The 25,937-nt window shown below is 36.5% G+C and overlaps 1 protein-coding gene across 1 annotated transcript; it reads right to left on the bottom strand.

Moving 5' to 3' along the window:
* Positions 1-1,393: 1,393 nt before the first annotated feature.
* Positions 1,394-25,937, bottom strand: ZNF404 (zinc finger protein 404). Its single transcript, XM_082710794.1, has 4 exons — positions 25,507-25,937; positions 13,993-14,068; positions 10,626-10,752; positions 1,394-3,570 (listed from the first exon to the last, which is right to left on the bottom strand). Exons 1-4 carry the CDS (start codon positions 25,800-25,802, stop codon positions 2,048-2,050), a joined length of 2,022 nt encoding a protein of 673 aa, XP_082566920.1. The 5' UTR covers positions 25,803-25,937; the 3' UTR covers positions 1,394-2,047.

Raw genomic sequence — 25,937 nt, 5'->3', positions numbered from 1 at the left:
TTTGGCTCAGGTCGTGATCCCAGGGTCCCAGGATTGAGGTCCAAGTCGGGCCCTCTACTCGGCAGGGAACCTGCCCCCCCCCCAACTACTTGTGATATCTCTCTCTGTCAAATAAATAAAGTCTTTAAAAAAAGAGAGAGAGAGAGAGAGAAAGGTGAGAGATAACAGAGCCAGTGACTTGTGGGACAATATCAAAGATTTAACACAAGTATTTAGAATCCCAGAAGGAGAAGCATGGACAGGAAATAAATATCTGAATATGGAAAAAAGTTTCTGAAATTTGGGGAAATGCGTAAGTGTATAGATTTCAGAGGCTCAGAGAACCCAAAACAGGAGTAACATAAAACCACATTTAAACCAGCATATTCAAATTGATGAAAACCACAGGTAATGAAAAATCTTGAAAGCATGCAGAGAGAAATGACACATATAGAGGAAAAGTAATTCAAATGACTTCTCATCATAACCTATGGAGGACAGAAGTCATTGTCTATCTTTTAAAAAATACACACAAACCCCAGAATTCTATAGCAAGAAAAACAATCTTTCAAGAATAAAGGGTAAAAGAAACTGAAAATTCACCTCCAGCAGATGTACACTCCAAGAAATGCTATATTAAGTTCTTCAAGCTAAAAGAAAATGATACCAGATGGAAATTCAGAAAATTAGGGATTGGGAAATCAGGAAGAGCATGGGAAAGGGCAAATATATGGGTAAATATAAAATAATATAAAATATTGGTAGTCAATACGTGAATCAAGAGATCAAACATAGTTTCACTTGTATGCCACCTGATATTTTATATTAAATATACCATATCTATGAAATAGTCATAAAAATATTTCATCTGAAAATCAAGCCTCTAGACATAAACTTCAGTTCACAATAGACACAAAGGATAGAGGAAGAAGTCAAGCCCATCTTGAGAAAAAGCAGGACAAATATGGAATTACAATATTATATAGGTTGCTTCTGAGGCTTCAAAAAATGTAAGGAGGTAGAGGATAAATTGTTGACCAATTTTTATTAGACCCAATAAACCACAGTCATGTAAAACAAATTGGCTTAGTTTGGTTTTTGGACTTTAAAAAAGCTAGTACTTTTAGAAGATATTCTTTAACCAATTAGAGAAATTTGTAAATAGGCTGAATATTATAGAACAATATAGGGTTATTATTAGTGTTTTTTTAGGTAACTGTAGTTTAATGGTCATCTAGAAGATTATCCTTAATTCTAAGAATCGTATGTTGACTTTTTAGAGGTGAAGTGATATCTAAAACAGTCACTGAAAAATACAGCAAAATGATATATGGAAAATATATTCAACATTAATAAGAATTTTATATATATATACATATATATGTATATATATGTATATATATATATATATATATACACATACATACACATACATCTGTATATATACATATTCATATTTACAAGAGAGAAATACCAGATATACTGAATCTAGGTGGAGGACAAACAAACTTCACTGTAACACTGTTGTACTTTTTATGTAAATTTGAAAACTTTCAAAAACTCACTCAAAAAACTCAATCTAGTCTTGAGCTACCAGATTGTTAGTTTTTAATTTATTTCAATTGTAGGGCATGTGGAATGTATATTATCTGTATTGCAGAATTTACTGTAAGAAAGTTTCTTCAAACTACTCCAATTTTTCAACAGATGAGCTCTCAATATTCTAAAGGCACAGGGTTTCTTATTATTATTCATCCTCAGGGGCTTGATCTTTGAATAAAAATGGGATTTTTGTCCAGAATTAATTATCTGAAGAAAATATGGATGAGCCCTGATACATTTAAAAAATATGCTTATAGGGTCTTTCTTCCACATGAATTTATGTATAGTAATAATAGTGATTATCATTTAAAAAGCCACAATACTTAGTAAGCAAATACCATGTGCCAGATGACCCCTAAGCATTTAAATTTTATGTTAAGTAATTTAATCTTTACCATAACATTCACTAGGTGGTAGAATAGTGGTAACAGTAAAGGTGCCAAAGTTAAATGCTTTCTGACTCTCATTACCTCAGGAGTTTCTCACCACTATGAAATCTTTGATGTTGAGTAAGTTGATAGCAACGAGTAAAGGTCTTTCCACATTCCTTACATTTGTGTGGTTTCACACCAGTATGAATTCTCTGATGTTGAGTAAGTCGATCGCTGCGATTAAAGGCCTTACCACATTCTTTACATTCATAGGGTTTTTCACCAGTATGAATTCTCTTATGTTGAGAAAGACCTGAGATAGAACGAAAAGCCTTCTTACATTCCTTACATATATAAGATTTCAAACCTGTATGAATTGTCTGATGATAAATCAGTTGAGAATTAAGTCTAAAGGTTTTTCCACATTCCTTACATTCAAAGGGTTTCTCCCCTGCATGAATTGACTGATGTGTTTTAAGGTCTCCAATACGGCTGAAGGCTTTCCCACATTGCTTACATTCATATGGTTTTAAATCAGTATGAATGATCTGATGTTGAATAAGGTATGAATGAAGCTTAAATGTCTTCCCACATTCTTTGCATTCATGTGGCTTCTCACCAGTATGAATTCTTTGATGTTGAGTAAGTTGAGAGCCTCTACAGAAGGCCTTCCCACAGTCCTTACAGTCATAGAGTTTCTCACTGCTATGAATTCTCTTATGTTTAAGAAGGCTTGAGCCCCTACTAAAGGCCTTCCCACACTCCTTACATTCATGAGGCTTCTCACCAGTATGACTTCTCTGATGTTCAATAAGTAGATAGCTGCGAACAAAGGCCTTTCCACATTGTTTACATTTATATGGTTTCTCACCAGAATGGATTTTCTTATGTTGATAAAGACTTGAACGATGACCAAAGGCCTTCCCACATTCCTTGCATATATAGGGTTTCACACCATGATGAATTTTCTGATGTAGGCACATATGTCGGTACAATCTAAAAGTTTCTCCACATTCCTTACATTCATAGGGTTTCAAACCAATATGTATTTTCTGATGTTCAGTAAGGTGAGAATAACGTCTGAAAGACTTCCCACATTGCTTACATTCATAGGGTTTTACACCAGTATGAATGATCTGATGTTGAATAAGCTGTGAATAAAACCTAAAGGCTTTCTCACATCCATTACATTCATAAGGTTTCAAATCAGTGTGAATTTTTTTATGTCTAACAAAATGCTGGAGAACTATAAAGACTTTTCCACATTCCTTACATTCATAGGGTCTCACACCATTATGGTCTCTGAAATGTTCAGTAAGGTGTGAATATTTTCTAAAGTCCCTCCTACATTCCTTACATTCATAGGATTTCTCTTTAGTGTGAATTCTCTGGTGTAGAGGAAGAGATATATGTTTTATAAATGTCATTTGACTAAAACCTTCCATGTTAGGCCCCTGTTCTCTCCCAAATTCAATTCTGCACTGTGGGTCATTTCTCAAAGTAAACCTCATAAGGTTGAAGGTTTTATTTCTTTTCATTGTCTCCCGATGATATGAATTTACTTGATAACTGCTTTTTTCTGAAGATAACTTGTTGGTCTCAGTTGTAAAATCAAAGTCTGAAAGAAAACAAAATAGACAAATGCTATTTTACTGTACTGGGGATGAGGAGGAGCCTCTTAGAGTAAAAATAGTGACAAATTGAGAAGTATATTCACTAGAAGTAAAAGGGTCACAAAATCCTAAAATACTGTCAGGAATTTTTTTTATTCTTTAATTTTTAAAAAAGATTTTATTTATTTATTTGGCACAGAGATCACAAGTTGGCAGAGAGGCAGGCACAGAGAGAGAGAGGAGGAAGCAGACTCCCTGCAGAGCAGAGAGCCTGATGTGGGGCTCAATCCCAGGACCCTGGGATCATGACCTGAGCCAAAGGGAGAGGCTTTAACCCACTGAGCCACCCAGGCGCCCCTCCTGTCATGAAATTTTTTTTAAAGATTTTATTTATTTATTTGACAGACAGAGATCACAAGTAGGCAGAGAGGCAGGGAGAGAGAGGTGGAGAAGTAGGCTCCCTGCTGAGCAGCGAGCCCCATGCAGGACTCGATCCCAGGACCCGCGATCATGACCTGAGCCGAACGAAGGGAGAGGCTTTAATCCACTGAGCCACCCAGGCACTGCTGTCATGAAATTTTTAAAATGCAAGAAGGACTCAGAAAATTATGAAAGTTCATATTGAGAACTATGAAGTTTGTGAACAGGCAAAGAGAAAAAGTCAGTAGTACTCATATTTAATGTGGACCAAAACTATAGAAGGAGTTTCTTATATACACTACCTTCTAGATAGCTGCTGAGACTGAGTGAATCAGAATCTAGAGGAGTAGGTTCTGGTCATCTATATTTCTAACATTATCTATCAGATGGCTCTATGTAGTTTTTTCAATGGTTTGTCTTTATGTTAGAATAGAACCCTAAACACGTAATCATGAACAAAAAGGATCTATCTTTTTACACAAACTCATCTTGATCCCTTGGCATCTTCTGTTCCCTATATACTATCCCAATGAATCTCTTTAGCTACTAATACATACCATAACCTTTCCCATTTCCTGGGGCTTCTCACAGGTGCTCCACCTTTCAGGAAGCCTTTTACCTAGTGCCTTTAAATTACTATCTTTGGGTGCTGCAGATTAGAAATCACTTCTTCAGAAAGGCTGCCTCTACTAACTCTAAGTAAATTCATATCCTTTATTCTATATTCCAACAGTTAATTTTTGCCTTCAAAATACTTTTCTCTATTACATATTTATTTTCTCATTTATTTTACTATGTATTTTCTTCTTCTACTACTGCAAAACAAGTCCTTACCACAAGGTAAATATTAATTATAAGATAAAATGTTGAATTTAAAAAATTAACTTGGATGAAAGTAAAGGTAAATAAAAACAAAAACTATAAGGCTACTGGGGAAGGCAGCTGAGTAAAATATCCATTTAGTTTCTGAAAATTATGTGACAGTTATCAATAATCTCTCCCTAACTAATCTCTCCTACCATATTATAGTAAAAAATGTTTTCTTCTATCATTTACCTTAAAGTTGAGAAATACGGACTTCCAAACCAGCTCAATCAAAAATATAAATGGAAATAGGTGACACCTGATCATTCTCCAATTGCTTATTACCTTATATTGATATGCATGTCTCTACCACCATTGTTCCATCTTCCCTGTGCTTAGTCATGATTGTTTTTCTGCTTTATCTCAATCAAGATAATCAGATGGTATATTAACTTCATCAGCAGAGTTTTAATATTATTCATCCATCCTACTGATGCTCACTGTTTTGTTTCTCTAATGACTTTCCCAAATTCTCCCTTCCATTCCTTTATAGCCAAGGCCAATTATTCTTGAATTTCACAGAAACTTATTTCAGGAATTTCAATAATTAATATAATTTTAGAAGGCTTATGAAAAGCTATTAAATTAAACTGGAGGATGTTGGGAAAAAATAAAGTAAGTGCTATGGGAACAGCCTTTGGGGAAACCAAATACCTGGGATGCTGCCACAAAAGAAACGTTGAATAGAGGATAAAATTTGGCTATCTGGATAGTGAAGCAGTCTGAAGAACTCTAATGTGCTAACTGGGTCAAGTATGAGTTGAAGGCAAGTGGGATTCTTCTATGAATGAAGTACAATATGTTCAAAAAGTTGAAGTAAAGCAAACAATATTCTCTGAAATAATGAGAAATGGGAAGCAATACCCAAAAGCCAAACACTTTCTATTGATAAATAAAACTCAAAAACTACTATTAGTGAATGATAAATACAAACTGAAACCACAGAACTTCTTGAAAACAATGATAATAAAAAAATAATACATCAGAAACTGTGGCCTTAAAAAAAAAAAAAAAAAAAAAAAAAAAAAGAAACTGTGGCCTTTAACTGTACTATTGAAAACTCATAGACTAAAAGGCTTATATCTAATGAAAAATTAAAGAATAAAAATGAATGAATATTAAATCCAAAATTAAGAAAAGAAAAAACTTAGAAAATGAATGATAAAGTCTGCTGAAGGAAAACAGAAAACAGAAAGTAATATAATAAAAATTGTATTTTTATAAAATATAAATTTTATATTTTATATAAAATTATATTTTAAATAAAATTGTACAATTAACATGTGCAAACAAACCGGTAGACTACCTATTCAAGGAACAAAAGATAGGAGGAAAGTCTAAACACAATGACAGTAGGGAAACAGTTATCAATAAGGAAACAGAGAATGTTTAAGAAACCCATTCAAGACAACTATGCAAATAAATTTGAGATCTACATGAAATGATGAATTTTTTGAAAATATAGTTTCTAAAACCAAACCCAGTTAAATTTACAAACTTGTTTCTAATAAATAAAATATGAAAAGAAAAAAAATAACTTCTCAATGAAGAAAACCAGCAGATACCACTTTACACAAGTTTTTAAGGTTAGCACCCCCCTGATGAATCACATTGATATCATGTGCCCCTGATATACAATGAGAAGGGTACTTCTCTGGTATTCTTCCCCCAAATCCATGATCTGAGTTTAATAATAAGAAAGTGCCAAACACACCAAAATTTGGAGGCACTCTACTAAATACCTGACCAAACAGTATCTTCAAAAGTATCAAGGTCAAAAAAGAGAAGGAAAAACAGAGACTGTCACATTTGGAGGAAACAAAAGACACAGGATGACTAAAAGTAATGTGGTATCCTGGATTGGATCCTGAAACAGAAAAAAAGACATTAGTGCAAACACTGGTGAAATCTAAATAAAATATTCAGTTTATAGTATTGTAAAATGTTAATTTGATTTCACAAATGTACCACAGTTATGTAAGATGTTATCATTATGGGAATGATACACTGGAACTCTTTGTACCACTTTTGTAACTCTTTTGTGAATCTAAAATTCTTTCCTTTTTTTTTTTTTAAGATATTTTTTATTTATTTGAGAGAGAGAGAGAGGTCACAAGTAGGCAGAGAGGCAGGCAGAGAGAGAGGGGGAAGCAGCCTCCCTGCCAAGCAGAGAGCCCGACATGGGGCTCGATCCCAGAACCCTGGGATCATGATCTGAGCTGAAGGCAGAGGCTTTAACCCACTGAGCCACCCAGGTACCCCTCTAAAATTATTTCAATAACAGAAACAGATTCCAGAAGAGATGGGAAATCTAAATATACCAATTTCCACAGAATAATTTTTAAAATTGTATATTTATCCCACAAAAAGTGGTTTACAATTAGCTTTCCAGTTGTCCATGTCTCTCCAAACCATTTCCCACTGATGTTAATGAGGGTGCTTTGGAGAAATAGCTAATTCCTAGTCCAGGGCAGGGAAGATACAAGGTGATTCTAAGACCTCTTGTACTAAAGTGCAAAGAAGCTTTCAAAGACAGAGTTAATAATTTGTGCTTTTGGTCATGCAACATTAAGAGGGATCAAATTTGCCCTCCTACCTTAAATAACTAGAAAATTTTAAAAATGTATGAAACATCTTTCAAATGTTGGAAAATAGATAGTGCAGGATAGAAATTTCCCAAGGGAAGGGAAACAAATGAAGTGTGCCCTGCAAGTACCACAGTTGACTGTCTAAAGAGAATTTCCAGAACAAAGCACATGGAGGGGAAACTAAAATACTGCAGCTGTATCCCCGAGTTGAGAAGACAGAGTAGAGAATTAAGGGAAAGAACGAAGTGCAGAATTTGCAAGGCAGAGTACTAGAAAGGAGGGAGCTGCACAGAGAGATCTCTAGAGATCTGTAGAGGAAACCCCTTGATACTTGGCTGAATGTGAATCTAGACATCTGTGTGAGGAAACTAATGAAAACGAAGAATGTACTACTTGATAGGAGTAGGCAGAATATCCCCCCGAAGTCACAAAGGGCAGGGGATAATTCTTGTTTCCACCAACCAGAGTGGAAAGGTCCCATAAGGCACAAGGCATCAAACATAGTCCCTAGAAGGATATTGCCTCAGTGGTGGGGTCAAGTTAGCACTAGACTGAAACGTATTCTGGACCCACCCTAACAAAGCTTTAAGGCAACTCATGAAAGTATTGACAGATTCCAAATTAAATAGCTACATCCAAGAACAAAGCCCTAGGATATTAAAAGAATTTTAGGAATCCAGCATCCCAACCCAGTAAACTTCACAATGTCTGGCATCTAATAAAAAATTATCAGGCATGCAAAATAGCTAGAAAGTATTGACCTTTACTAGGAGAAAATTAATCAAAAGAAACACACCAAAGGGACGCCTGGGTGGCTCAGTTGGTTAAGCAGCTGCCTTCGGCTCAGGTCATGATCCCAGCGTCCTGGGATCGAGTCCCACATCGGGCTCCTTGCTCAGCAGGGAGTCTGCTTCTCCCTCTGCCTCTGCCTGCCATTCTGTCTGCCTGTGTTCACGCTCTCTCTCTCTCTCTCTCTGACAAATAAATAAAAAAAAAACCTCTTTAAAAAAAAAAAAAAAAAAGAAACACACCAAGGAATGATACAGATAATATAATTAGTAGATAAGGATACTGAAAGAGCTATTATAAGTATATTTCATGTTTTTATTTTAAAAATATTTATTTGAGACAGAGAGTGAGAGAGAGCATGAGTGGTGGGAGAATTAATTGGAGAGGGAGAGGCTGACTTCCCCACTGAGCAGGAAGCCCGAGGTGGGGCTCGATCCCAGGACCCTGGGATTATGACCTGCGCTGAAAGCAGACAGATGCTTAACCAACTGAGTCATGCAGATGTGCTGTTTTGATTTGTTTTGTTTTAGTGGAGTTTTTGTAGATTAAAATTTTTTAATAATTTATTTCATTTGATTTCTCAAAGCTTTTGGCAAAACATTTCTCAAAATATCATATTTTCAAGGCTTCATGGTTTTTGTAATGTGGTGAATTTTTTCCTTACATAATTTTTTTTTCTTGATTCATGTTGACAGAATTGCATCACTTGTATTCTTTCTTTGAGATAATGAAATTTATAGTTGTGACTTTCTCTTTTGTATGTTTGGCTTTTTATTTCATTAATTTCTGTTCTTGCCTTTATTATTTCCTTTCTTCTACTTTCTTTAAATCTGTTGTGCTCTTCTTTTCCTGGTATATCAAATAGATGATCTGCTTATTAATTTTCAACATTTCTTCTGGAATCCAAAGACCCACTGGGAGAGGAAGCTTGAAATCAAAAGAGATAAATAATAAGAGCCATGACAAAGTGGTGAATTGGCTCTGATGATTTACAACTTTTCCCCTGCAGAAACTTACTGATTCTGAGTGCAGCTAGCAGTAAAGGCAAAATTCCATAAATATATGGAATTATAAAAAAAATATATATATATATATATATGTATGTATTGTAGCTGAGAATGACCAAAACTGAAAACCAGCACAGACCCAGCTCAATCCCTAATTATATTATAGTGATCAGCCTGTCTCTCTACTGATTAATAGAGGAAAATGTAAATACTCTGGTGGAAGATACCATCATCTGGAAACCATTCAGTTCTTTTTTTAAAAAAGATTTTATTTATTTATTTGAGAGAGAGAGAGAGAAGGAGAAAAAGCAGGAAAAAGAATGGGGGGGGGGATGGGCAAGGAGACTAAGTGGGGCTTGATCCCATGACCTGAGCTGAAACCAAGAGTCGGAGGCCCAACTGACTGGGCCACCCAAGTGTCTTCATTCAGTTCTATTGTACACAATATCCAGCATAGAATTACAATTACTAGTAACTTGAAGAGGAATTACCATATGACGAATAACCAGAGAAAAGAAGAAATATAAGCATATCCACAGATGAATAAACAGTAATGAAAAGAAAGTAAATAAACAATGAAGAATTGTAAAAGATAATTAGATGCTTTAAGACAAACTGAATTTCTAGAACTGAAAAAGACCACATATGATATGAAAAACCCGTCTTTAAGAGCAGACTCATCATAGCAGAATACAGGATAAGTGAGCTGAAATAGAGGTCAACAGAAGAGAGATAAAAGGAGATATACACATGATAGAACTGTAAGATACACTTGAAAGATCTAACATAGGTATAAATGGGAGTCCAGAAGAGATGAAAGAATAGTCAAGTATTTTCCAAAAACTGAAGGAAGATGTTCACTTCTTGGTAGAAACCCAAAAATCACTGCAAGCCAACATTTCCACTACTATAAGTATAAAAATAATATTAAAAAGATAATGTTCTTGATTCATTCTACACTGTAAAATTTACCAAGGTTCGTTTGTAGCAAAGAGAAAACCAGGACCCTGTGTTACCTGTTTTCATGTAGGTGTACCAGCAATTAAAATGGATATTTGTACATATTCTGAACATACAAATAATATGAAATCTCTTTTCTTTGCTGTTGGTTATGAAGAAAAAGTCCTAGAATTTAAATATTTATTTTAGAAAAAGAAGGAATTGCAGAATGGGGTAGAGGGAAGAAGGAAGGTAAATGAAAGAAAAGATTCAGGTGCTGAATGGAGATGCCCATTTCCATCTAACAAAGGTCCAACTAGGCCTTTGGGAATATGGAGAATATGAATATGGAGAAATTTATCTGGTTTCTCGGCAAAGAGCATAAAATACACAGTGGAGAAAGCAGCTATTCCAGATAGCAGAGTCTATATGACTTCAAGCAGATGTCCTTACCCAGTGAGACCAAGTTAGTATAATTCTCCAACATCACATCTCTGTACAAATCCCTCTGATCAGAATTTAGGCATTCCCACTCCTCCTGAGAGAAGTCTATGGCAATATCACTGAATGTCAATGGCACCTGAAAAGACAAACCATGTATTATTGTTGTTCGTAACAGTAAAGAAAAAAATGTTCGAGATGGAATGACTAAATTGCAGTAAGGGGACAATGTAGAAAAACAAGCTGAAGTTACAAGATCATGACACGATTAGATGAGAATAAATACATTAGCTTCTAAAATAGAGTGCCAACACAGTCTTGAAGGATCCTGTTGGAGTGCACAAAATTTCTTTAAAAATAAAGGAAAACTGAAATATCTAAATGTATGAAAATGAATAAAGTAAAGAGATTTCTCCAATTAAATGAAACAGTATATATAAGAACATTACCTTCCATGTACATGAATCACATATTACTAGTAAATACAAGTTCTTATGTTTTTCCTCTTCAAGGAATATATAAAAAGAATTGTTCATTTTTCTCCAAAATGAATTATAAAATCTCTTAGAGTTAAGATGGCGTAACATGGATCAGATTTGACCTCCCATGTGAAATAACAAAGAACATGGACAAATTGTAGAAAACAATGGTTTTTGAGCCAGAAAATATTGGGCAGTGATCCCCTGAGAGACAAATAACAAATGAAGTGAGCCCTATGATTTCCATGGCTTACTGCTAGGAGACAGTATTACTACACAATTATTAGAATGGCTAAAATTTAATAGGCTGACCATTTTAAGCACTGCTAGAGATGTGGGAAAAAATGGAACTCTCACACATTGATGGGGGAAATGTAAAGCAGTAAATCACTTTGAAAAATAGTTTATTGATTTCTTATTCCCCAGCCACTCCACTCCTAGTGTTTACCGAAGAGAAATGAAGGCATATGTCCATACAAAGATTTGTGCATGAAGCAGTTTTACTTGTAATATCAAAAAGTGGAAAGAACTCAAACATCCATGAACAGAGGAGTGGATATACAAATTTTTGTATATACTGAGAATACTAATATTAGAATAATAAATTTAGTATTAAAATTAGAATAACAAATAGAATACTAATCAGCACTTAAATGGAATGCACTACTACTATATGCAGCAATATGTATGAATCTCAAAATAAATATGCTGAATGAAATAAGATTAAAAAAACACATGAAGTGTGATTCCATTTATATAAAATTCTAGAACATGCAAATCAACCTATAGTGGCAGAAAGCAGAAGAGCAGTTGCCTAGGCATGAAGGACAAGTTTGGGGGCAGGTAGGAAGGGGCAATTACAAAGGGGCATGAGAAAAATTTTGGAATGATGGAGATGTTCATTATCTTGGCTATGGTAATAGTTTCACGGATATATATAAGTCAAAATTTATTAAATTATACACTTTAAATATAAGCAATTTATTGTCAATTATATTTCAACAAATCTGCTTTAAAAAGACACAAAACAAACTGAGGGTTGCTGGGGGGAGGGGGTTTGGGAGAAGGGGGTGGGATTATGGACATTGGGGAGGGTATGTGCTTTGGTGAGTGCTGTGAAGTGTGTAAACCTGGTGATTCACAGACCTGTACCCCTGGGGATAAAAATATATGTTTATAAAAAATAAAAAATTAAAAGTTAAAAAAAAAAAAAGACAAGATACAGCAGCAGCAGCAAAGGCCACGGTCACCGAACTGTGGAAAGAACCAGGATGCCCTTCAACAGACGAATGGATAAGGAAGATGTGGTCCATATACACTATGGAGCATTATGCCTCCATCAGAAAGGATGAATACCCAACTTTTGTAGCAACATGGACAGGACTGGAAGAGATTATGCTGAGTGAAATAAGTCAAGCAGAGAGAGTCAATTATCATATGGTTTCACTTATTTGTGGATCATAACAAATAACATGGAGGACATGGGGAGATAGAGAGGAGAAGGGAGTTGGGGGAAATCGGAAGGGGAGGTGAATCATGAGAGACTATGGACTCTGAAAAACAACCTGAGGGTCTTGAAGCAGCCGGGGGTGGGAGGTTGGGGGAACAAAGTGGTGGGTATTAGGGAGGGCACGTATTGCATGGAGCACTGGGTGTGGCGCAAAAACAATGAATACTGTTACACTGAAAAGAAATAAAAAAAATACTACGGTGTACATCAAAATAACCATGTGTATTGAAAGAATTGAGCTACAAAAAAAAGACAAGATACATACACTTAATTATATGTCAATTACACTTCAAAAAGTTGATAAAGTTTCTATCTTAGGAAATGGAGTTTGTGTAAAATTAAGAAATTTTATCAAGATAATATAGGTCAGATAATACCTCATAAGCACTTCCTTTATTCTCACAAGTTAATGTTCTCATTTATTCCTTCTTACATACATTAGATTTAATCTTCCTTAAAGTATTAAGATAATTAATAATATTAAAATAATACTAAATTTTAAAGTATTATACTATTATGATATTTAGGTTGGACACAAATACTAACCTCTTCCTCACTGTTCAGTATCATCTACCACTTGTAGTTCTAGATGACCTTCCTTTTTGCAATACCTTACTGAACTCCTGTTCCTAGTTAGAACACACTAATGTAGGATGATCAGAACAACACTGATTTACTCAAGACCAGCAATTTCTCTTTCAATACAAAATTCTCAGTGATTTCCGTAGCTGGGGCCCTGATGTCTATCTGTCTGTCTGTCTGTGTCAGCGGCACCAATACCATTTCTACCCAAACCTAAAAGCTTTTCAAAGCTGAGTTCTCATCTCACACCTGAGTCTGAGACCATTCATAACCCAATTATCCCTTATCTTCCTGGAAAACTGAGAAAGTTTTCTCTCTTGTGGTCAAATAGGGCCTTATTTTATTTTATTTTTCATGGGGGAAGCAGAAGTAGAGGGAGAGAGAGAGAATCCATGCTGGGTGTGGAGCTCAACATGGGGCTTGATGTCATGATCTTGAGATCATGGCCTGAGCTGAAATCAAGAGTTGGATGCTTAACCAACTGAGCCACACAGGTTCCCCAGGACCATTATTTCTATATCATAAAACCACAAACCTGACAAGGGAAGCTCAAATATTTCCTTCAAGGTACTTCACTCTTGCACTGCTCCAACAGTGCTCTTGAGAAAAGACTGAACATATAGAAGATGAATAATTGAAAATCAGAAAAAAGGGAGCAGAGGAGGACACCATCCTCTCTAAGGGGAGAAACCATGAAATAGAGTCAGAGATACAGCCTTCCTAGGTAGGAGGTATGGGGATAAAGAATGAAAGTTTTACATGAGTTAAACATCGTAGTATTTCAGGAGGGAGACAGGCATCCACTTACCTGTGCCATGGTTTTCAAACTGCTGATCTTCCTCAGGTTTCCTCTATTAGAGAATCTAATTGCAGAGAAGCTAGAGCTGGGAGAGGAAAAAGAGGCCTTGAGATCTGTTTTATCTTAGAACTCCAAAAATTATTTAAGGTAATATAGCCTTTCTTTTTTTCCTCTTTTTTTTTTAAGATTTTATTTATTTATTTGAGAGAGAGATCACAAGTACACAGAGAAGCAGGGAGACAGAGGGGGGGAACAGGCTCCCTGCTGAGCAGAGAGCCCAACTCAGGGCTCGATCCCAGGACTCTGAGATCATGACCTGATCCAAAGACAGAGGCTTAACCCACTGAGCCACCCAGGTGCCCCTCTTCTTTCCTCTTTTTTCCTGCTTTCCACTGTCCTTGCCCACTCTCTACCCTCCCAAACACATGAACACATGTCAGGGGATATGAGAAGTTCAGACAAAGTCAAGCCCTTCCCTGTACCTACAGATATAAAGCACACAAGAGTGGATAAAGAACAGAGACATTCTTGCACCAAAGCTAGATCCAGACACCCACACTGCCTAATTTCTCATACTTATCAGGCCAACTGAACCCAGCCTAGGTTGTTCAGTAATACCAAGTAGCTTCTCATCCAGGCCTATCTTCTACAGTAAAGAGCATGCCACACAACACAAACTTCAACAACCTTCATGTCTTTGGGATGGACCTGGACATGAAATCTTTTGCACCAGGTAAAAGAAAGCAGTAGAGATGAACGTGGAAATCTTGAGCACTATAAAAATGCCTTCCCATCTGAAGTCTTTCCCTTAAGCCAGAACTATGACTCTCGAGATCCTCTGTGATAACCAACCTGGATTTCCCTATCAGGATCTACTTTGCTGGCATGAGTCATTGCCTGTGCCCCCAGCAACCAACCCACCAGTACCCACTAGAGAGAAGTGAACTCATGCTTAACACATAGATTTTTGCAACCTTCTATGTGATGGATACTCTATACATATTGACATTTAATTCCATAATGTAGTTATTATCTCAATTCAACAGATGAAAAAATGAAAGTTCAAAGAATTAAAGAAATTTCCTTGTATCACAAACAATAAGTAGAAGTGATGTGTTTTGAATCACATTCCTCTAGTTATAAGGCCAACTTATTTTTCCAACTATTGCCTTTTAAACCTAGATTTTTTGTTCTCTTGTGTGAAACCTTAGAACAGATAATTAAGATATTACCTAACAAAAGATTTACTGAAGAGATGTTTTTAAACAACAAGGTACTATCACTTATAGGTATTCAATTTTCAGACTTTAAAGGCTGATCATGCACCACACACAGTAAGGTTATAGGGAAAGGAGCATTGTTACGGTGTCCTGTAGACTTGTGAAAACTTAGAGCAGTTGTGACATGTAAGCATAATTCTTTTTTTTTAAGATTTTATTTATTTATTTGACAGAGAGAGATCACAAGTAGGCAGAGAGGCAGACGGTGGGGGGGGGGGGGGAACCAGGCTCCCTGCCAAGCAGAGAGCCTGATGCGGGGCTCGATTCCAGGACCCTGGAATCATGATCTGAGCCGAAGGCAGAGGCTTTAACCCACTGAGCCACCCAGGCACCCCTGTAAGCATAATTCTGCATAAGAATTTAACCATGAAAGGTCATATCTGAATCTACATCCAAAGGAAATACCCAGAAAATGCACCTAGAGATATAGAAAGAAATATGATAGCTACTAGTTAATTTAAAAAAAAAACAGAGAAATCTAAAGGTACTAAGACTTAAAGCACTGAGATGAGTGGCTGATTAAATAAACTATAGTGTACTCATACAATGGAAAATGAAGTAGACTCTGAAGATGATTGTACAGACCATTGGTTCTCAATAGGGGAACATTCAGCAGTGTCTGAAGACATATTTGGTTGTCATAATGTGCATAGAGGTGACATTGTTTCTATTAGATAGAGAACCAGCGATGCTGCTAAACATCTCATAATGCACAGGAAAGCCCCCTACAACAAAGAATCATCTGGCCAAAAATATCAACGACACGAAGTTTGAAAAACCCTGAAGTAAACTCATTAAAGAAAGATAACATTATCCAGAATCTGTATATTATCCACAATGCCACCATACAATAACAATTACTAAACATGCAAAGAAACAGGAAAGAGTTTACTGATAATCAAGAGAAAACATCTCAGTAGAAACAGACCCAGGGATGACCTACATAGTGGAACTAGTAGACAAGGACTTGAAAACATTATGATTATGATGCTTAAAAAAAAAATAGAGGAAAACATGGGCAAAATGGGTTCAGTTTTTTTTTTAAGATTTTATTTATTTATTTGACAGATCACAAGTAGGCAGACAGGCAGGTACAGAGAGAAGGGGAAGCAGGCTCCCCACTGAGCAAAGAGCCCAATGTGGGGCTCAATCCCAGGATGCTGGGACCATGACCTGAGCTGAAGGCACAGGCTTTAACCCACTAAGCCACCTAGGCACCCCAAAATAGGTTGAGTTGATTGAGCATGCAACTACTGAGCTCAGGGTTGTTAGTTAAAGCCTCATGTTGGGTACAGAGATTACTTAGAAAAGGTGGGGGGCACCTGGCTGGCTCAGTCAGAATGCAAAATGAAGCATATCAATAGATATTTAGGATCTTAAAGATTCATATGAACACTTTATAATTATAAAAATATAATACCAAAAGTTAAGAATGCATTGTGTAGGGGTGCCTGGATGGCTTAGTGGGTTAAAGTCTCTGACTTTGGCTCAGGTCATGATCCCAGGGTCCTAGGATTGAAGCCCCACATCGGGCTTTCTTCTCAGCAGGAAGCCTACCTCCCCCTCTCTCTCTGCCTGCCTCTCTGCCTACTTGTGATCTCTCTCTGTCAAATAAATAAATAAAATTTAAAAAAAAAGAATGCACTGGGTGGTCAATGTAAAGTCAAATTAACGATAATCTTACAAAGAGAGAAAAAAAGGAAAGAACAAAAGAAATATAGGAGACAGTCAAACGATGAAATTGAACACCTAAAAAATAGGACAGAAAATTTATTTGAAGAAATAATGGACAAAAACATCACAAATCTCATGAAATGTTTTGATACATAAAATAAAAAACTCATCAAACCTAACCAGATAAAAGAAGGAAATCCATACCTAGGCACAGCATCACCAAACTGTTGAAAAACAAAGTTTACAAATACATCATAATAGTATGTAGTTTAAAAAAAAGAATATCAGTTATAAGAAAACAACAATAAGAAAAAGAGTTTGGGCTCCTGGGTGGCTCAGTTGGTTCAGCAACTACCTTTGGCTTGGGTTGTGATCCCAGAGTCCCGGAGTCTAGTCCCACATGGAGCTCCTTGCTTCACAGGGAGTCTGCTTCTCCCTCTGACCCTCTCCCCTCTCATGCTCTCTCTCACCATCTCTCAAATAAATAATATTTTTTTAAAAAAAGAAAAAGAGTTCATTTCTCAATAGAAATTATAGTGGCTTGAAGAATGGAATTATATCTTCAAAGTACTGAGAGAAAAAAATGACAACTGTGAATTTTATACCTGGAGAAAATATCTTTCATAAACGAAAGTGAATGAAAGATATTTTCTAACAAAAGCTTAGAGAATTTCTTACTAACAGATCTACAATACAAGAAATATTAAAGGACAGCAGTCAGGCTAAAGGCAAATAATTGCAGGTGAAAGCATGGACATGCAGAAAGCTATGATATAGAAAATATATGACTAACATGACCAAACAAATGCTGTTTAAAGCAACAAAAACAACAATGCTTGTGTGGCTTGTAATACAGGAAGAAGAAATGACAATACCAGCATAAATGGAGTTAAACTATTAAGAAGTTTTACATTATTTGATATGTAGTAAAAGACTTAATTTAAGGGAGACTGTCTTAAAATGCATTCTATAATAGCTCAGTTAACTACTAAAAGAATTACACAAAAAAATGTACAACAGAAAAACCTAATAGAAGAGATAAAATGAAATAATAAAACACTGGATTAATACTAAAGGATACAGGAAAAGAGAAATAAAGAAAATAAAGAAAGGACAAACAGAATATATTGCAAGATGACAGATTTAAACCAACTGTATCAGTAATTGTAGTAAAATGTAGATATACTAAACATTGCAGTTAAAATCTAAGATTGTCAGATTAAATTCAAAAGAAAACCAGAATCAATTATGCTGCTTATAAGAAACATACTTTATTTTATTTTATTTTATTTTATTTATTTATCAGAGAGAGAGGGAGCGCGAGGGAGCACAGGCAGACAGAGTGGCAGGCAGAGGCAGAGGGAGAAGCAGGCTCCCTACCGAGCAAGGAGCCCGATGTGGGACTCGATCCCAGGACGCTGGGATCATGACCTGAGCCAAAGGCAGCTGTTTAACCAACTCAGCCACCGAGGCGTCCCAAGAAACATACTTTAAACACAAAGACAAATATATTAGACAGTAACAAGAAAAATACTAGTATGAGTATATTAATAACAGATACAATAGGCTTTAATGCAAGATGTATTAAAAGTAATAGAGACATGTCATACAATTCAAGAAGAATATAACAGTCATCCTACACTTCTTATGTATCTAATAACATAGCTTTAAAATATAGAAAGCAAAAGTCAACAGAATTAAAGGACAGACAAAGTTATAACTGGATTTTGAGAGTTTAATACCCTCCATTGGGTAACCAATAACAGGAAGAGAAAAAAAAAATCACCAGAAGTTTAATAGGATTAATCAAACTGACCTAATTGAACATTATACTCCTAAATTGACCATTATACTCCTCAATTGACCTAATTGAAAATCACCAGAAGTTTAATAGGATTAATCAAACTGACCTAATTGAACATTATACTCCCAAACTACAGATTATACATTGTTTTCAAATGCTCACAATATATTTATCAGAATGTTCTGGGCTGTAAAACAAGCATCTATAGATTTCAGATGATTAATATAAAAAATGCATATATTCTGAAGCCCTCAGAATTAACTTAGAACTTAAAAACAGGTGTTTCTGAAATGTTTCCAAATATAAAAAGTTCACTTCTACACAAGCATAGGTCAAAAACCAAATCATAATATGGAAACCAGAAAATATTGTGAGTTGAATGATCATGAAAGTATGACACAATAAATCTTCTGCGATGCAATCAAACTGATGCTTACAAAGACATTTTTAGCTTTAAATATTTTTTTTCTTTTTGTAAGTGCTGCAGATAAATGCCATTCATTGTTCAATCTCCATCATAGTTGTTAGGTGTTATACTGACATAGCAAATAAACTAGTAGTGAAATTATGATAGGAATCCTTTGTCAAATTATGTCAATACCCATCACCCAGTCACTGAACAATACAAGAAAAACTTATGATGTATTATCTTTTGGCTAACTTAACATAATGAAAAAAAATAAATAAAAATAAGTAAATTAGTTAAAAATTATGTCAATGCTAAATAAATTTGGAATTTATTTTCTCCCAGTAGATAGCATGAGTGTAGTAATCGTCTTCTTATTTTCTTCTTTCTTTTAAATATTCTTTGACCTACTTCATCCAAACATAAATGTATGTATTATTAAAGTAGTAAGGTTAAAAATCAGTGATCTACCTTTGGATGCTAAAAAAAGAAAAGCAAATTTAGTCTATGGAAAGTAGAGCATACTAAGAGAAACCAGTGACATAAAACCCCCAGATATACAAAAAGAAAAATCAATAAAGCCAAAAACTATTTCATTGAAGAGATAAAATTGATATATCTCTAGCTATACTAGTCAAGAAAATAAATGCCAATATCAAGAATATGAAAGGAGATATCACTACATATATTATAGACATTAAATTGGTAACAGAATCTCACAACTTTATGAAAATAAGCTTGAAAAACATAGATGATAGTTTTAAATTCCTTGAAAACACAATTCTACTAATCTGATATGAGAAATGGAAAATCTGAATATTGTTATATTTACAAAAGAAATGAAATCTTTATTAAGAAACTCCCCATAAAGTATCACGCCTAAAGGCTTCAGTGGCAAATTCTTCCAAACATTTAAAGAATTAAAAATACAAGTTAAACTCAGTATCTTCTAGAAAACAGAAAAAAAGTGGACCATGTCATGAAGCATACCATGGTATCAAAACCTGACAGGGACATTAATTACAGGAAAAGAAAAATACAGTGCATCTCTCATGAACACAGATGTAAGCATATTAAACCAAATATTAGCAAGGATATTAAACCAAATATTGCAGGTGTTATAGAAAGTAAGAGAAATTTAGTCTAGAAATATAAACGTCATTTAATTTTCAAAAAATCAATCAACATAACTGTCCAACCTTAAATTAAAAAAGAGAAAGCCATTCATAGATTTCATTAGATGCAGAAACTCTGATAATATTCAACCACAGTTCATGACAAAAATTCTCAGCAAACTAGGAAAAGAGAGAAGCTTCCTTAATTTGATAAAGGGGATCTACAGAATAAAACTACATCTATAATTATATGAGAGGTGAAATGTGGATCATTTCCTTCTGAGTTCAGGAACAAGGCAAGGTTGTCCATTCTTACCTCTTCTACTAAATTTTATACTGTAAGACCTATCCACTACCATAAAGAAAAAAATGAAATGAAAGGTAAGAAGGTTGTAAAAAAGGAAGTAAAACCAACTTTATTTGCAGATTACATGATTTTGTACATTGAAAAAAATTTCAGTTCTACAAACTATTAGAATAAATGAATTTATTAGCAAGATTGTTGAATAAAAGGTCAAAGTATCAAACAAATATCTGTATCAAAGCAAAGTTACTGGAAAATGAAATTTTAAAATCCTAACAGTTTTTTAAAAAATCTAAAAAAGTATAACACTTTGGAATAAATCTAACAAAAGATGCACAAGACTTTTAGACTAAAAACATCAAAACATTAAGTGACTAAAGAAGAATTAAATAAATGGAAACATAGTCTATGTTCATGAATTGGAAGACTGTTTTAACTATCAATTTCTCTCTAAATTGATCTATTGATGTGATGCATCTCTAACATTATCAGTGGGGAGTTTTGGGGGTATTTTTTTTTTTTTAGAAAATTAGAATTAACTTGTTCTATAATTATATGGAAATGCAAAGAAACTAGAAGAGTCAGGGCAATTCTGAAGAACAAAGTTGTCAAAAATCACATTAGATATCAAGACATGATATAAAGCTACTGTACTTAAAACAGTGATACTGACACATGACTGACAAATAGACCAATAGAATAGAGAGCATAGAAAGAGACTTGCAGAGATGCCTGGGTGTCTCAGTTGGTTAAGCAGCTGCCTTCAGCTCAGGTCATGATCCCAGCGTCCTGGGATCGAGTCCCACATCGGGCTCCTCACTCGGCAGGGAGCCTGCTTCTCCCTCTGCCTCTGCCTGCCACTCTGCCTGCCTGTGCTCGCTCGCTCTCCCTCTCTCTCTCTGACAAATAAATAAAATCTAAAAAAAAAAAGAAAGAGACTTGCACATATATAGCCACAGTTTTCACACACACACACACAATCTGACTGCAATTTATAGCAGAAAATAGTCAGTCATTTTCAACAAAAGGTATCTGAGCAATTGGGTTTCTGTGTGCAAAAACTGATTTTGACTCTGATCCCACTACATACACAGATAAAAATCCAAGATGGATCACATACCTAAATTTGAAAACTGAAACAATAAACTTGGAAGAAAAAACAGAAAAATATCTTCATGATCATGGATGTGCACAATTTTCCTTTTTGGGGTTTAATTTTTAAAAATATTTTATTTATTTATTTGATAGAGAGAGATCACAAGTAGGCAGAGAGGCAGGCAGAGGGAGAGGGAAGAAGCAGGCTCCCTGCCGAGCAGAGAGCCCTATGCGGGGCTCCATCCCAGGACCCTGAGATCATGACCTGAGCCAAACGCAGAGGCTTTAACCCACTGAGCCACCCAGGCGCCCCATTGGGTTTAATTTTATTTTCACTTATTTTAGACTTAGAGAAAAGTTGCAAGAAGAGTGCAGAGAGTTCTTTTTACCCCTCACCGTAATGTTAGCTCTTACATAGGACAAAGATCAAAACCAGGAAATTAACATTCGTACAATACTATGGATGGCAGATCTTATTCAAATATCACCAGTTTTTCACACTAATATCCTATTCTTTTCCAGGATTCTATACATGATCCCACACTTCATTTAGCTGTTATTTCTCCTTAGTCTCTTCCAAACTCCAGTCTTCTTATGGTATTATTTTCAACTGCTGCCCTAACGAACTACCACAAATTTAGCTTAAAACAACACATATTTATCATCTCACAATTTCTGTGGACCCAGAGTCTGCACACAGTTTAGCTGGCTGCTCTCCTTAGGCTGATCTCATAAACTGTAAACAAGGTGTAGGCTGGGCTGTGTTTTCATTCAGAGGTTCAGCTGAGGAAGAATCCACTTCAGAGTTCATTCAGAATTCATTTCTTTGCAGCAATGGTACCAGGGCCCCTTTTTGGTGGCTGTCCACTGGTGGACACCCTCAGGTCCTGGATGCCACCTGCAGTTTCTGGCAACATGGGCTTCTCCAGCATTGCCACTTACTTCATCAAGCCCACAAAGATAGTCTCTAGCTCTAGTCTGCTATAATGGGGTCTTACATGACAAAGCAGAACCACAACAGTGACATACCATTTCTTTTACTATACAAAATAGCCTTATCACAGAAGTGACATCGCCCTCATCTTCGCCATTTTCTATTGCTTAAAAGCAAGTAACAGGTTCTCCTTACACTTCAGGGTTGGGGGTTATACAGTGGCACAGACACCAGCAGGCAGCAATCAGATGGTCACTATAAAGTCTGTCCTCCAGACCCATCTTCATGCCTTTTTATTTTGGAGGAGTACCATCATTTATTTTGTCAACTATCCTCCCACTTAGATTTTCTAATATTTTTGTAACTGGGATTTGGTTGCACATTTTTGGCAGTACCACAGTGGTGTGTCCTTGCCTTTGCATCAATGGCAGCAATGTCTTACTACTGGTGATGTTAACCTTGATGGGTTGATTCAACTTCTTTCTGCAGGGTTTCTCTACTGTAAACTTACTACCTTTCCCTTTGTAGTTAATAAGTGTCTTGGATAGTGGGAAATATTATAACACTATGCAAATCCTTTTTCTCATCAGATTTTCACCCACTAATTTTAGCATCTATCAGTCAATTGCATCTGAAAGAACTATTATGTGGTGTTTGCCTAAATGGTCACTTTCTGCGTTCCTTTGTCCTTCTACCTTTAATAACTGGAATTCTACCAGAAGGAAGAGCTATCCCTCCTTCCCCAGGAAAAGATGTTTTAAACAGAATATGCAATACTACAAAAGAAAAAGGTTGGTAAATAGCTTCATTAAAATTAAGAACTTCTCTTCGTTATATCATTAAGAAAGTAAGAAGCAATTGGCTAATGAAAGATATTCTTTGTCTCTTTCTCTTTTTACACACACAGACTCAGACACACACATACACAGAGGCATACAAATATATTTATAAACACTCACAAAGGACTTGTATTCAAAATATACATAAAATTCCTACAAATCAATATGAAAATGACAAAAAAAGACTAAAAATGGATAAAAGATTTGAATAGACACTTCATAAGGGTATATCAAATGGGCAGTCTCATATGAAAAGATGCTTATATCACTACTTATCAGAAAAATATAAATTAGAATCACAATGAAATACTACTACACACACATCAGAATGACTAAAATTAAAATGATTAACAATAGCAAGGGATGGCCAGGTTGAGAAGTAACTATATCTTGGGGTGGAGCACAAATTAAGTCAACCACTTCCACCCCTAAGTATATGTCCAGGGAAAACATGAACATACATGCCCACAAAAAAACATGTACAAGAGTGTTCATAGAAGGTTTATTCATAATAGACAAACACAGGGAACAACCCATCATCATGAGAATGAATAAACAAAGTGTGATATGGTCATCCAAGGAAGTTTTCACAATGTCGTCAAATTCTGGCAGGGCTGCTAGACACAGAGTGATGTCTCTTCCTATGAACTCCCAAAGCAGGTCACCTGGATTTCTCTAGTGACATCTCACATCTTCTATCTTACTTATTCCTATTCTGATTTCACTTCCTTCAGGGATAACAAGTCATCTGAGGAGAGCAACTATGTCTTTTTGTATGCCAGTGAGGTCAAGCATATTGATATATTGTAAATATCTGGTATCTGTTTTAAATTTCAAAACTAGAAATTTATCCTTAGGGAATTACTGCAAAAGGACATAAAGATCTATGCATAATGATGTTCGTTATAGAATAATTTAGTTGGTAGTTAAAAATTAAGAAACATAATAGCTAACAGTAGGCAACAGGTTAAATAAATTAAGGAGAAAAGAGCTTGGGGGCCCTGAGAAGGGTGATCCATCCGCATGGTCTCACACACAATTCACAAATACGTCACTATTAGGCAGGACATTTTAGCAGAAGGAAAAGAAAGGGTCCCATATCTTCAAGTGTATTTAATGAATAACGAGGAAACACAAACTCACCTGAACTTTATCTTTTAGATGTGTAACAAAAATTCTTTTTTCTCTCTGTATTCATTATTTGTTTTTTTTTTTTAAGACACAGGCAGCACTGGGAAAAGAGAAGGCAATCATGAAACATCAGGATTTCTTGGATAGCACAGTAACTTAGAAAACATCCTCCATGACCACCCTCTCAACCAGAAGAGGAGTAGAGAGGATACTGGAATAGTGTTGTCCTTCCCAGTATGTGGAGGCCAGGGTCACTGATGTCCAGGGAGAAATCGGTCCCTAATTCACAGTAGGTTCTTGGGGCCAAAGTTCTGGAAATTCTGTGGTTATGAAACATGCAGCTGACCTTTAGAAGCTTCCAAGGGGGAACCTTCCAGGAGGAAATCCTACTCCTGGGACCTCATCAGGTCTTCCCAGAAGCCTGCCTTGGGGCCGAATGCAGCTTCAACATATCTCAAGATCAAGTCTGTGTCATCTTGCTATGCTTCTCCGTTCTTCCATTCTAAGGCTCTGCATCTGACTTCCCTCTTTTATCCGCGACAGGCCCCAAGGGGCTGTGAGGGGACGGGGTGGAGGATCCGCGGAGCCTAGAGCCAGGAGTTACAATGACACCCCACACGGCGACACAGCCGCTCACCCATAAGCCACGAAGTTAAATAAGCTCAATCAAGTATCTGACCTACAAGCGCAGACGCCGCCATGGAGACACACTGTCCCAGTGTCACACACATACACAGACTCACACACGTTTCTCATAGGCACACAAATCTCTACTGCTCACGCAGACACAAGCCAGAGACTCGGGGCTCCACACGCCCTGTCAGTTCCCAGACAGTCCTCGCCTGGAGAGCCTCTCACCCCTCCAAGGATCCCCGTCCGGCTCTGGTCAGAAACTGTGGATGCCTCCGCTGATTTTTTAACTATGGATAGGTCCTACTCACCACGTAGGGACCACAGCTGCTCGGACACCGGAAAAGGACCCAGGGCTGGAGGGGGAATGAGATCCCGGTGGCTTCTGGGAAATGCAGTCCTTCTGGCTGGGAGCCCGAGCTTCGGGCGCCTGTGCTGCGAGTGCGCAGGGGCTGGTGCGTGTGGCGGCGCTCGGCGGCGAGGAGCGGAGCTGTGGAGGACCGTAGTCTTCGGTGTTACAGCACGGGTGAGGGCGGCGAGTGGAATGTGAGTCCAGGCTGTAGAAAACGGAGCAAGGGCAGAGGACTCCAGAGCTTCGACCCTGCATACGGGACGTGGAGGTAGCTGGCTCCTGAGTACGGAGCTTCAGTGGGAGAGAGCTCTGTGAGGGGACCAGAACTTTCTGTCTTTCGCGCCCGGGGTAGCACCAGCGCCTGAAGTGGAGCCGGGAGCACAGCCCATG

Source organism: Mustela nivalis (assembly GCF_964662115.1).
Source record: "Mustela nivalis genome assembly, chromosome: 18".
NCBI classification, from domain to species: domain Eukaryota; kingdom Metazoa; phylum Chordata; class Mammalia; order Carnivora; family Mustelidae; genus Mustela; species Mustela nivalis.
Note: the sequence above shows the minus strand (reverse complement) of the source record. Positions and strands in the feature narration are given on the sequence as shown.

Coding starts and splice junctions, on each gene's coding strand:
- ZNF404 (XM_082710794.1), bottom strand. CDS start 25,802: ATGCAGGGTCGAAGCTCTGGAGTCCTCTGCCCTTGCTCCGTTTTCTAC. Junction 14,069..25,506: donor GCAGCTGTGGTCCCTACGTG/GTGAGTAGGACC, acceptor TTCCTCTCCCAG/CTCTAGCTTCTCTGCAATTA. Junction 3,571..10,625: donor TACTAACTTGGTCTCACTGG/GTAAGGACATCT, acceptor GTTTTCTTTCAG/ACTTTGATTTTACAACTGAG.